The 13,886-nt window shown below is 47.8% G+C and overlaps 1 protein-coding gene across 1 annotated transcript in view; it reads left to right on the top strand.

The window, feature by feature from the left end:
• Nucleotides 1–6,501: 6,501 nt before the first annotated feature.
• The window catches only part of arhgap23a (Rho GTPase activating protein 23a), a 71,494-nt gene continuing 64,109 nt past the window's right edge, over nt 6,502–13,886 (top strand). Inside the window, exon 1 of the mRNA XM_080511305.1 lies at nt 6,502–6,592. Coding sequence (XP_080367431.1) covers nt 6,584–6,592 — 9 coding nt within the window. The 5' untranslated portion in view covers nt 6,502–6,583. The remainder of the gene's footprint in view (nt 6,593–13,886) is intronic.

The following is a 13,886-nucleotide window of genomic DNA, read 5'->3' as shown; positions in this document are numbered from 1 at the left end:
ATTTGAGAGGCAATTTAAGTAACTCTGAGGGAGTGGCCTTAACCTCTCCTTTTTTTTTTTTTCCAACCAACACTTCAGAAAATTTTTTCTGATAGAATTGAACTTAAACCATTTATCCACAATGTCGGATTTATTTTTAAATATACATTCAAGATTATCTGTGTAGGACTGTGCACTACATAAATCTTGCTGAAACTATACGATGTTGATGTGTAATTGATTAGTGTACCTTATATAATCCCCACGTATGAGATATATTGCAAATAACGGGTGTCTCAATATTGTACCATGAGAATCCTACACAACACTCAAATGTAAAATAATTTAAAAAAAAATTGAAACTTTTTCCTGGATAGGTCATCACATACTTTGAGAATCAGATATCCAAACTGTTACCAATAAAAAAAAAAAAGGTGAACTAGACGCGCAGTTTTTGAAAAATAAATGGAATAAAGTCAATTCCAGCTCCCGTCCAGATGTAAATGTAACCTGACGGTGTTTGTTTACAATTGACTTGGGCTGCGCCGCCTTTAAACGAGCAGTCATACACATCTGGAATGCACTCGTGTGTTTTAAATACGGTATGTTCTATTCTGAGAAAGAAAATAAATAAGTAAAATAACCTGGCTTTTGTCCAGGAGTTGAGAGGAAAACGCACCGAAAGCCTAAAATCACTTCCGCCTTCGCAGTGAAAAGGGGCGGGGCGTTTGGCTCGGCCTCCTCCCGAGTGTCGCCGAAGACTTCCGAATCCCTCCGATCTCCTTGCACCGGCCGCACGGCTGCCGCCCGTGTCGCGCGTCCCGCTCCGCATCGACACCGTCCGTCTCTGACAGCGACTCCATCATGGTGGACATACTGGTGTTGATGTTTTTCGCCATCATGGGCCTCGTCTTCCTCTCCTACATCATCTACATGCTGTGAAGACGAAGGGGCGGATGTTTGTTGTGGTGTCCATGGAGGAGAACGGTGAGGAGGCCTGTCCTCGCAGCGTTTATTTAAAATTAAAACGGGGAAGAATGTTGCATGTGGCACCGGGAGAATAATTCACCGCTGGGATGGAAGTGACGAAGGCATGTTGGCTTTTAAGCGTTGGCTGTTTGGAGAAGGTGCACTTTTATTGACGGTAGTTTAAATGTCTTTACAATTCCAGCTGTTTCCCTTGTTCCATGGAGAAGTGCGTCCAGGCCGTGATGATGATGATGATGATGGCGACGACTTCCTCCAACGGGGCTCTCAGGTGGGACGTTGATCACGATCCAGCCAGGAGGAAAAACAAAGGCAGAGGATGAACTGAAAAGCCATATTTGTACCCCCCCCCTCCTCCCCCTCTTCCTCCCCTCTCCCCCTCCAATCACCCCCACTTACACTTAATTTAATTCCCTCCTTTTGGACGAGTGCAATCTGCCCTGCCTCCCCCCACAGCCCCTCTATCCTCCATCCTGAGGAGCAATATTACCTCTGCACAAGTAAATATAAAATTTTGCCTTTTTTTGATACAACACTGTGAGATTTAAAAAAAAAAAAAAAAAAAAAAAATATCATTTGTTAGGGCTTTGACTTGCTGTGTTCGGTTTGACAGTATTATCCAGAAAATGCCACGTGTGTTCAGTCTTCCTTCTCCCAGGTTTTGTTCGGTTCCCACACCTCCTCCCGCCGTCGTCTTGGGTGGCAGTGTTTATGTTCATTCCATGAAGTTGCCAATCTTCTATCTTCTTATTTTCATCTGTTTTATTTCCCCCACCACCACCACCAGGCCAAAGAGCAACACGCCGGGAGTTAATATGTCCCTGCTCTTGTATCTGTTTCTCTCTTATTTTCAACTGCAGATGACCTGCATGAAGGAATTTCTGTCCCAGTTTCACCACAGAACCTCGTTTATATTGTCTGATATGTTGAAACGTGTTTACTGGTGATAGTTTGGAGAAATGGTTGAATAAAGATGATTCCAGTAAAACCTTTGTAGCTCATCTCTGGCTTTGTTAAAGGAAATTACAACAAACAAACTGAACGATGTTTCTGCCTCTGAAGAGTTTAGTACTGATCAAGCAAAAGAATATATTATTTTATCATTGTTTATTTGTATATTTCTGACATGTACAACAAAGTAACAAGAGAAACAAACGGAATGTATAAAAACAGACACTCCAAATATAATCCACAGATCACTCAACACACACTCACATTTTACAATATGTGTGTTACATGTTAGAAAAGAGTGGAAGAAGAAGTATTGCTTTTTAAATCTTGCCCCCTTTCTCTTTATCGGTAGATATCACAGTCGTATTAATCTGTTGTTTTTTAATTGGATGCAACGATAGCGGCCACGTTCTTCGTCTTCTTGTTGTTTTTAATGGCAGTTTGCATCCATAAAGTTGCACTACCGCCATCTGCTGGTTCCAGCGAGTCCATACATTCACAAAAAAAAATAAAAAAAAAATAAAGACATTACTGGGCTTTTCTTTGGCGCGTGTGTCTTTGGCAGCCTTGTGAGCCACCGTACGTCTCTTCCATGGTGCATTTATAGTTAGATTAGATGCAGCAGCTTTATAAAATGTTTGTTTTTGCATCATTATTTGTCGTTCCATTCCTTGAGTTTCTCAGCAGTGGAGAGGCTATGCTGCCAGTTGTCCAGCAGATGGTGCTGTTTACCTACTGGACATAAAGGACTACTCCCTCTCGCGTCACCTTATGTCACTTGGACTTCTGCTTTTTCTATCCAAAACCACAACAAACAATTTTCCAAGATTGGAAAACACTTACAGTTTATTAAACTTTATTAACTGAAAAGCCCTATAAATTCTACCAACATTCCAAGGGGGTGAAACAGACTCGGACACACTCAACACACACAGAGGGAAAACATGCAAACGCTCCACTGACTTGAACTAAGAATGTTTTCCAGTGAGAGTCGATAATCCGAATCTGCTGTGTTCCTCACTGCAATTCTCCTGCTAAATTGATTTTCATATCAGGGAATCCTTTGAAAAGCTCTTTTATATTTTGGAAAACATCAGCTGATCTGTATCAAATCTCTGCATCTGTGTCCTCCAGCAGGATTCTCCATACCAGCAAGTCTGTCCCCTAAATGTTAAACTATTCATTTAATCCTCCTCCCGCCACTTAGCTCGAAGTCTCTCCCACATGTGTGCAGGCCGGGAAACCATGTGAATTCCTGCCGCTGATGGTATAATCTGCCACTCTCGGCATCACAATACGAGCGCTGTGTGGCAGTCGCCTCACTTCAAAACGGCCCGGGATCAAGTGACACTGCGAGCGGCTGACTCTGGCGGAGGCTGCTGTGCATTTGGGTCAGCGGAACAATGATGCATTGAGGCGGACCTGCAGACAAATAGTGGCGGTCGGTGTTGTGTTTGGGTTGTTTTCTGCTTTGCACGTAGCGTGACCTTGTAGTACGGCTGCTGGAAACCATCCCTGACCCCTTCGTTCACCCACTAGCCTGTCCCGCATCGCCATCCTGAATATAAAACAAGCCAGAACAAGTGCACTTCTTTTCGCTTCCACCTTCCAGGTGTTTTCACTTCTACCACCCCCACCCCCACCCCCCCCCCCCCCCCCCCCCCCCCCTGCAGCGTTTTCTTGCAGAATGGGACATTTCTCTGTGTCGCTGCTGACTTTAAAAGGCAGAAATATTCAGCAGCAGAGCGCTCTGGTCGGGCTACAGCTGCAGGCAGCATTCCTGCCATTTCTGGGAATATCGTGTGTTCTTCTTGTGACTTTGCTGCATTTTCCAGACGGCTGGCAGAATGTGCACAAGGTATCACACCCACATGGGCTGATGATCCCTGAGAGGTTTAAACTACCTACACACCTTTTTTTTTTTTTTAATATTTATATACATGAAACCAAAGTGTTTTCAGAAAGTTTCTGATAAGTACCTGAATTAAGTGGTATTTATTTTCCCCCTGGCGTCTACAACTTTTCTACAAAGTTCATCTCCAATAGGTTTATTGTCTCCAACCCTTTAAAGTAACCATATATAGAGAGTTCAGACTTTTTCTAGTCAAAGGCCGTAAGCTGTGAAATATTAAAACTTAATTAACTGGTTGGTTTTGCACTATCTGAAACACGACATTGCATATAAATGGCATTCATTGGCTTTTATCTATATTTACTTTAAAATAAACTATAAGCATTTGACCCCGGGATTAATAGCGTATGCGTTATTTATTCTATTCTATTCTATTTAAAAGTGTTTCAAACAGAGAGGGTTAACAGAGATATATAGTTTTACCCCTCACTGTGAAAGAAAGGTGTTTTGGATGCATCTGAGGCCCCGTTTACACGACAACGTCCACGAGTGTGTCCGCAAAAGGAACGACAAAGCGCTATTACTACGCATGCATTTAAGGATATTACCGTATACTCTACTATTACGTAATACTATGGTCAGGGTTTACTATGCATGCTTAGATCCTGAAAATCTGACAGTTCATTCGAAGTATACACATGAACCGTGTTCATAGTATTGCTCAGGTAAGATCCTTCATCCTTGGGTCACGCCACGCCCATTACAAAAACAAGCAACAGTGCCCTCCCGTGGCCCGGCGTACTAATTACACCGTTGTCGGTGTGCCGGCTGCTGCAGTGTAAACGCACCTCCCTCCACCTTTTCATTTTTAAGCGAATCAAACATCAGCAATTGACACTGCACTGAAATGTGGTGAAAAGGTAGCTTGTATGTTTACTTAATTATTCTTTAACAAAGGTATTTTTACTTGTGACTGAGTAAGAATGTAAATGAAAAGTTCCAAGTACTTTTTCTTTACTTTTCTGATTCTGCCACGACACAAACATCGTAGTTACAGTGATATGACCGACGTCATCTGAAAATGGCTCTTTCTGTGGAACTAAGTCACGAAAAAAGTTGAAGGAACATGCCTTTATCTACTTTACATGTTTTCTTTCTGCGTCCAGGTGTCCGCTGCACAGCTGACTAAACCTACCAGAGAGGTCCTGAGACAGTAAAACTGCACATACCGCCGCCATAAACTAGAATCTCTCATCAGTGAAATACTCCTAGAAAACCTGCCGACGTGGGGAAATGATGACATATAGAAATGGAAGCATCCCCGAGAGGATTTTTCCTCTAAATTGATGCAACGCGGTGCGACACCTGCTGCCAGTCGGTGGTGACCCCTCCCCACCGTGGCACCTGTAACCTCACGCAACCTTTTCTGTGGAGCACAGATGAGATGGAGTCCAGGGGTGGAGCAGTGTGCATGTGAGTGTATTAATACAATAGGTGGCGGGAGGGAGAGAGAGAGAGAGGGGAGGGGAGGGGTGGAGAGGATAGAGCAAATAAAGAAAAAGGAGGCAATGAAAGAAAGGATCAGGGTGGAGGGAGGAGGCGGGGGGAACCTCTGTGCTTAGCCGTGGCCTTCAGCTGTTCAGTTCCTGTTGTTGTGGTGGTGGGAGTTTCCCCTCGGTGTCGGGCCGGGAGGGAAACGACAGAGGATGTCTTTTTCCTGGCTGACCAAGAATGCCCGGGCCTCGAGGTCTTTCCTCTTCTCATGTGTCGCTCTATAACTTCATTCCCGAAGTCTCCGTGTGACAAGTGACGACGCGCATCCCTGCCTCCTTTCGCTTTCAGTGATCAGGGATGCCCCCCCCCCTCCCTCCCTCCGCGGGGTGAAACATTCCTCACAGGTTGCCTCTCAGACACCCGCTTCAGCCTCGCTGCAGATTGGACTACACGTCCCAACATGCCCCCCCCCCCCCCCCCCCTCCTCCTACAATTGGAGGCGGGGGCCATAAATCCTGCCAGCCAATGGCTTTGTGTCTGAGGTGCTGTGGTTGGTGAGCCGCACGGCAGCTGTTGTCAATGGCAACAGAGGTTTGCAGGGAAGCATGAGCTGGACAGCTGGTAGAGGGTCCCTCGGCCCTCCGCCGCCAATCACACGGGGCTCCCGGCAGCCAATGTCGGCCCTCCGCCCTCCCCTCTGCCCCGCTCCGGCTCTCCCATTCGCCCGCCGTGGCTCTGTCCTGGCAGCAGCAGGAGGGGGAGGGGAGGTGGAAGAGAGAGGAGGGAAGTGGAGACAGGGAGGGAGGGAGGGAGGGAGGCGAGGGGGCCAGCTTACACAGGCAGCGAGTGAAAGAGCTGGAGAAACGAATACGGAGAGCGGGAGTCTCTTCCCTCTGCCTGGTTATCAGGGAGATAAGCTGAGGAGCCCAATGCACGCCCCGTTTCCCCTCTAGCTGCCGCCCCGAGCAGCAGGAGGACAGAGGACAGAGGACAGAGGACAGAGGACAGAGGACAGAGGACAGAGCAGGGGATGAGAGCATAGCTGGACGTATCAGACTGTCACTCTGAGAGATACGGTCGGAGACAGAAGCATGCCTCTGTGGAGAGGCGAAGCAGCGGCAGCAGCGGTGGTGGTGGAGGAGGAGGAGGTGGAGGTGGCGGTGGCGGCGGTCGGCTGCCCGGCTGCCTCGCCTGTGTGAGCGAAGGATTCCTGTTGGGAGTACTGAAGCAGGACGAGAGGAGAGGAGAGGAGAGGACAGGCTGCCAGTGCCCTTCGTGCCATGACTGGGACCAGGAGGGAGCAGGAGGCTCGCTGAGACCATGGACCAGGTGAGGATGGAGGGGAAGCGAAGGGGGACGCCACCGCCGGCGCTCACACACTAACTACACTGCAGCCGGTCGGCTCACAACATCCATCATCCACATTCCCACCCGGCAAGGGGGGGGGGGAAACACAAACAGCGCAGCATGCTGCTGTGTTTTGGGCAAGGGCTTTCACTCCGGGGAGGATGAAGATCGGGGCGATAGGAAGATGATAGGGGAGGATGAGGAGGAGGAAGGGGAGGGGGGGGGGGGGGGGGGGGGGGGCGTCCGACAGAGGTGCTGCCACCGGCAAGTCCTCGGCCTCTGGAGAGATGACACAGTTCCAAACATCGCCGTCCGAGGCTGATTTCTGAACACTTGAGAGAAAGAGGAGCAGAAGCGAACGAGGGGTGTGGCAGAGTTTGGCAGGTTGACGATCCCTCGACGTGATCCGTCTTGAAGTGAGGAAGGCTGGAGTCGAGATCCCGTGCAACAGTTTTCACTATGTGTGTGTGTGTGTGTGTGTGTTCCTTCATCATGGCTCGGGCCAGCTGCACGGTAACACTGTGTACTCATGTCACAGCCTTTTTTCATGGTGAGTGTCTTCATCACTATCATCACCATCATCATCATCGTCGTCGTCGTCAGCGGCTTCAGTAGTTACTCAGGGGACGCTCACTTCCCTCCCAGTCCCGCACGTCCACGTGTCTCTGTACGGCCTGGGGTGTGTTGCAGGCGGACACTTCTGCAGCCGCGAGCAGCTGCTGGCAGCTGAGCGAGTATGATGAATGGTCTGAGCAGAGGAGCTCCTCCTTTACTCCTCTCCTGCTCGCCGTGCACTGACAGTGTGTCCTGCTCATTGATTACCTCACCACCCCCCCACCTCCTCCTTCTCCTCCTCCTCCTCCTCCCCCCATCACCACTCCTCTCCTGAGCTGGAAGTGGGCTGGAGCAGCAGGTTTGTAGTGAAGAGGAGGGTGTGTGTGTGTGTGTGTGTGTGTGTGTGTGTGTGTGTGTGTGTGTGTGTGTGTGTGTGTGTGTGGAGGGGGGGGGGGGGGGGGGGGGGACACACACCCTAGCCAAACCCAATCTTCAGTGTGAATAATGCATGTTGTCCACAGGGGGGGGGACGTCTCGCAGTTGTGCTCAGGTTGGGGTGACGTTACCCCCCCAATACAGCCGAGATGATGTCATCACTGGCCAGACACTGTGTGTGTGTGTGTGTGTGTGTGTGTGTGTGTGTGTGTGTGTGTGTGTGTGTGTGTGTGTGTGTGTGTGTGTGTGTGTGTGTGTGTGTAAAAAAAGAAATCATGTAAATGCAGATACACGCATGTTTTGGTTTTTCTGTGTTCATCTCTTCATCTCATTTGCCCAAAAGGGGAACTTCAGCCGGAGCACTCAGTGTGTCTGCAGAGCACCTTTCTGGATCATTATTACATTGTGAAAACAAAGAGATGGGTTGAATTCATGCTTCCGGCTGCCTCAGCTCATTTTGTTCTAAGTCGGTTCAGCTAAAACGCCGGTGTGCACTCAAAATATCAAATTTAACTGCACGGTTCAGTTCACACAGCAGGTTGTTCCAGACTGCACTGAAACGATGACACACTACAGTTCTGTATTTATGGTACAATTCAAGATAACAAGCATCAATTGGATTTAACTTAAGGGTTTATGTTTATTGAACTTGAATATACATACAATGAGAGATACGTACAATGTTGATTTCAAACATGTGGGCTGTTTGACTCAATATTTCATATTATGTCAAAAATGTCAACAGTGGAAAAATGAACAAGTCTGTAACAGCAGCACTTACGTCAATCTAAAAACTGCCACTTGGTAAATCAAACCAGGTGAATCCGTTCAGTTTTATTTTTTTCTAACGTACACTGTGTCGTGGCTTTCATTCAGCTCCAAAGATACAAAGCTTTGATTGTACTGACTGACTGTCCTGATGCGTCTCCAGCAACATCCAAAGCTGAAGTGTCCAGAGAAAAGTACCTCTGTCACTAAACTCCTGTTTATCAAGCGTTACGCACGCCATCCTCCACAGTACAGGAAGTAACATTAACATTAACTGTGGCGCATTGGAATAAACATGAGCTTTCTATTCTATTCTATTCTATTGTAACAGCTCTGGTAATGTGTCAGTTACAGAAACAGCAATACAGCTGAGTGCACACTATAAATAAATAATAGATAAAGTGACAGTGACCAGGTTCTAACAATAAGCAGTTTTACACACAAACACCCAATGTGTGCATGTCTGCGCTTCATGATGTCATGAGTGAGTCCATTCATTGACACAACGCCGCTCCCAAGTCCCAAACTCTTGATTATCACGACGGAGGAAGTCACCACAGTTTCATACACTGCTTCGATGCAGCTCTCAGGAAAACAACAACTATTTACAAGCGTACGCAGGGGCCGGCGAAGTGCTGACACGGCGCGGAGAGTAAGGGCTGGGTCGGTGTCGCCTCAGTCGACGCGGCGCATTGTGATGTAACGGCTCAATATGATTATAGCATTTCCTGTTGCTCGTGCGTCCACACATTATCGTCATTCGAGCGACGTGGCAGCGAGGCTTTATCTCCCTCCCTGCGCTTCCTGTGCTGGACTGTCCTTGTGTGTTTGCGGTGCAGCTCTCCGGCCTGCTGTCAGGACCGCTCTCCACTTCACAGTACACGCCTGACGAACATCTGAGCGCCCAACGTCAGCTGGAAGCCTAAACATTCCCCCCGAAACCTTGCTGTGTGAACGTAAACAGAGGTTGTTTACTACAGTCGTGGACAAGGCCGCGCGACTTTACAGGACGCTGTCGTGCGGCGTGTCGAGCTCCTCTCTGTCCTCTTTGGCTGCGTGTCTATCCAAGGACAGATGTCATGAGCACTTGGCAGCGGCCGAGGGGACGGAGCTTCGGCCGGGGGAAGAAGGCGGCAGAACCTCCTGCCTGGTTAGAGTGATGCACGGGCATGAGGCACACTTGTCCTCGTGCGTGTGTGTGTGTATGTGTGTGTCAGGTTTGGCGGGTGTTATAAAACGCCTCGTCACTCCAGAAACACTCGTCCCGGGGATGATTAAACTGCTCTCTGCAGATCAGCGCTCCAGGGATCAGTAGTCATTCAGGCAGACCTGTGCCGGCTGGGCCGTCCTGCAAACTCCGCCGCTTGGAGACGATGGGAGTTTCTGAGGACAGCGTCGTGCTCGTGTATCTATGTTACATTTAAAAAAATGCAGGAAATTTGTGTCGCGGCAGCTGGGGGGGGGGGATCCCTGTTACTGCTGGATGAGACACATCGATGTGGACGGGAGGGACGCTGCTGTGTTTATGCTTCCTTCTGAACACGGCTCCCCCGAGGCCCGACACAGGCGCCATGGCGACACGTCTAAGTTTAGTGTGTGTGCATGTGTGTGTGTGGCTCCCAGTCAAAGTTATCTGGCAAAGTGTTTTGTCTGTTTCCCATAGATGTGACTGAAATGGAATGCAGTCAAAATTAGCTCAGAGCAAAGACATGTTTTATGAGGGTGAAAGTGTGTGTGTGTGTGTGTGTGTGTGTGTGTGTGTGTGTGTGTGTGTGTGTGTGTGTGTGTGTGTGTGTGTGTGTGAGGGAGAGAAGAAGGAGTTTTATGAAGCTACAAACGCAATAGTGAGGGGGAATGTGAAAGACAACAAGTGTGTTAGGGGGACAAAGCAAAAGAATGAGTGTGTGTGTGTGTGTGTGTGTGTGTGTGTGTGTGTGTGTGTGTGTCCGATTGGTGGAACAGGTGGTCTAATCTAACGCCCCACCCATGACACCCCCTCCGCCTCTGAACCTCAGGAATTCCTCGCTCCATTGTCCGGGGCGGTGGACGCTGGGAACCTTTTAAAGGATGAACTCTGTGCTTTTATTTGCATGCAAATGGAAATTAAACACACGTATATAAGCGTATATCGATCCCCTCAGCCGTGCCGAGGGCTGCCGCCGCGGCGTCTCTGACCCGATTGTCAGTTTTTTAAGAGTTTTTTTAAGAGAGAGGGGGGGAGTTACAATAAAAAATTAACCACGCTAAGCAGGAGAAAGCGGAGGTTTTAGAAGCTGGTTGTGCTCGCGGTGAGAAAAACACTCAGACGTCTCTGGGGCTGTTTGTGGGACGTGGGGCTCTGGGAGTTTGAGGTAATGCCCGTGGACGAGATGCAGCATGCAGGCTGCTCTGGGGCGCGGGATGAACATCGCTAATCTGAAGTTTACTGCATTGTGGGGAAAATCACTGCAGAGCCATTCTCCACCACTAGGGTAACTCCAGGAGAAACTCTGAAGGACACTGTCCTGCATGTTTCAAGTTTCTCTGCTCCAACTCATGTGATCATGTGACAACTACACTTAAAACATACATTTTAATTCAATGTAACTCATAATAATAACCTTTTTCTAATAGCACCTTTAAAACCAATGATTACAAAGTATCTCACTTGTCAAGAACATGAGAAATATCGGATACAAATACAATCAGATAGGAGATATGAAGTTGCCTACTAATTCCAGTGACAGAAATAGCGTGTAATGTCTTTTTACTTGTCTGATTTCAGTGATAAAGAAGGACGTCTCGAGAGCCAGATCTCTCTGATATATGTATTTAGACCGAGTGTATTAAAACACAGAACGGGTTCCCGAGGAGGTTCAGACAACAGACAATTCTGTACGACGTAAAAAAAAAAAAAAAAAAGTGATTACCTTGTTCTGCTCTCTTGGGCCAATTAACAACACTGAGGACTGAGTTGCTCAGGGCAACAGTGTTCAGGTGCAGCTGGAACAGCTGGCTCTGACACTAGCATTAGCATTAAAGCCACCATGACACTGACATTGTGAGAACAGGCTTCGCTTTTAAATTGCACTTCTTTTCCTACTGTGCTTGTTGACAAGAGCTTATAAAAAAAAAAAAGTGCTTTACATGTTAATATTCTATGTTTCATATTGTTTGTGACCACTGAAACTGACTTGTAGGTAAATGTCAACAGGAACTTTTCCCCCTGGTTGTTTTTAAACTTGTGAACCTTCTCATCACGGGGGGGCTCAGAACCTGACTTCAGGCTCCATTAGACTGCAAGATGAGCGACATTAAATTGGTGGACGGCCGCAGGGCGAACAATGGAGCGACTGTCCCGTGAAAGAAAGTGGGACACCCACTTCGAGGACGTAAACATCTCCCGGCTCTATTCAGGACGACGGTGGCTGACCTCGGCCTCAATGTGCTCCAAGGACGAGCGCGACATGCAGATGGAGGGGGTGGGGGTGGGGTGGGGGGGGAGCAGCGGGGGGGGGGGGGGGGGGGGTGCCGTGCTTTCTGAAGGTGGGGTCAAAGGTGATCCCGTGTGGTTAAAGCCCTTCCTGTCAGCAGCACTTTGCATCAGTCCTGCATCGTGATGAGTCAGGACGACGAGGTTTATCAGGAGCATGAGGCCGCCGTCCAATCAGGAGGACGAGTTCCCCGATAACAGGGCCGCTTGGCGCACGCGGAAATCTAGTTCGGCATGTTTTTTTCCAGCCGCTTGTGCCGGAGTCAGAGGGCCGCCGGCGTCGGTCAGCGTCCAGGTTGCGGCGTGAGGAATGGAACATCTGGCGGCCCCGGCCTGATGTTTCATTACACCCATCATTAAACAGAGTTGCAGCGATGCTAACGTCCCGTTAGCGGCGCCGCAGCTGCATGTCAGTAATGAACTGAGCCACTGACCTCATGACCTATTTTGCAAACAGCTCACGTGATGCCAATGTTTTTTTGTTTTTTTTTAATCCCTGGAAACAAAACAAAAAAAAACCTGAGGTCAAGGTCATACCTTTTCCCAGCATAACCCCTTGAAAAACCCGCTCAGGGTTGTCTTTCAGACGATGTGTTCAGGCACCCCTGTGGTGTTTTTATGACCCACATGTCCTCAGAAATGTCTCTTACATGTTGCACGGCCGTGTTTTGTTGTCTTGTGGCTTCGCGTTACATCACCGACATCTCCATAAATCCTCTGAAATCCCATAGCTGGAGGATGAAATGAAAAAAAACTCACACAGCCGCTCTGCGCCGGGCTACATCTAAGGACAAGTTAATTTTTCATACCCTTGTGTCCCTCCTCTTCCTCCTCCTCCTCCTCTTCCTCCTGCATGGACTGAGCCACCGTGTGGTCGCCACACGCAACTGCGGATCAGTTTCTGCCGGGGTTTTTTTTGTTGTTTTTTTTTTTTTGTAAAGGAGGATTATCTCTTTAGGGAAATCTGCGGTGAGCAGCAGAGGAACAGATGGCCACCCTTTGTCAGAATTCAACCCAGAATAAGAAGATGAGTGCTTATTCTGCTGTTTACGCTGATGACAAGGCACATTTATAGTCACTCTTCAAGGAGATTGTTTAATCCCCTCTGGATTAGTGGCCTTCCCACATTCATTTAACTGGGAAAACAAATTTGTATTGTATTTGTAAACTTTTTATATTTTTTCGGCTGTATTCTATTTTCCTATGAGTGCTAATGGCAGGATTGTTCTTTGAAATGACTTCAAACGAAAATAAAGTCCTCGTCGACTCGCGCTGATCCCAACTCAAACACTTGTTGACATTCTTTTTGACTCCACTCCACCGACAAGTATGCGTTTATCTCCATGCGTGGTTTCAGCTTGGGCATGAAGTCCAAGCAGCAGACTTATCATTTCACAAGACTTGACAGCAGCATTTAGGACGCGCACGCGTAATGTTTCCTTGCACGGGTGGCAGGCTCCAGGAAAACGAGGACCTTTTTCCCGAAGGTTAAAAGCTCGTATCAAAGCATTCCTCCGGCAGGGCCCCCCTGTCCTCCAGAAGGAGAACACCCTACTTTAAGGCCATGTCTAGACAAACTTATCTCTTGAGTTTTAAGGCCAGGGAAACGCTGGGATTAGGATATTATCCCCACCGGGCGCGCAAGATTATTCCATTTACTGTTGTGTGAGAGGTGTGGCTTTAAGCTTCAGTTATACCACAAATATTCTTAAGGTCTGTCGCTGGATGTGGGGTCTGTAATCTACATCTTAAACTCAGGTTCAGTTCTGGGTTTTTTTTTTTATGAGAGGGAAACATTTTAGAAAGTTTGGGGAAAGAAATACTTAATTTATTTAAAAGCTTCACTCAAGTTTGGCGTCAGAGCTTTATTCTATTGAATTCTGGACAATAAAGCTCTAATTATTATGTAAATCACTATATCCTTGCAATGACAATAAATGTCTCCGGGTAGAAGATAAAACCAAGCTTCTTAGGTCTCAATTTCGCTGTGTGGTTTGACAAAGCAAACGCATGTAGTACATTAAAGCTGCTTGTTTCGGTTATGTA

The sequence above is a fragment of the Blennius ocellaris genome (assembly GCF_963422515.1).
Source record: "Blennius ocellaris genome assembly, chromosome: 16".
NCBI classification, from domain to species: Eukaryota; Metazoa; Chordata; class Actinopteri; order Blenniiformes; family Blenniidae; genus Blennius; species Blennius ocellaris.
The sequence above is the reverse complement of the archived record's forward strand: the minus strand, read 5'-3'. Positions and strand labels throughout refer to the sequence as shown.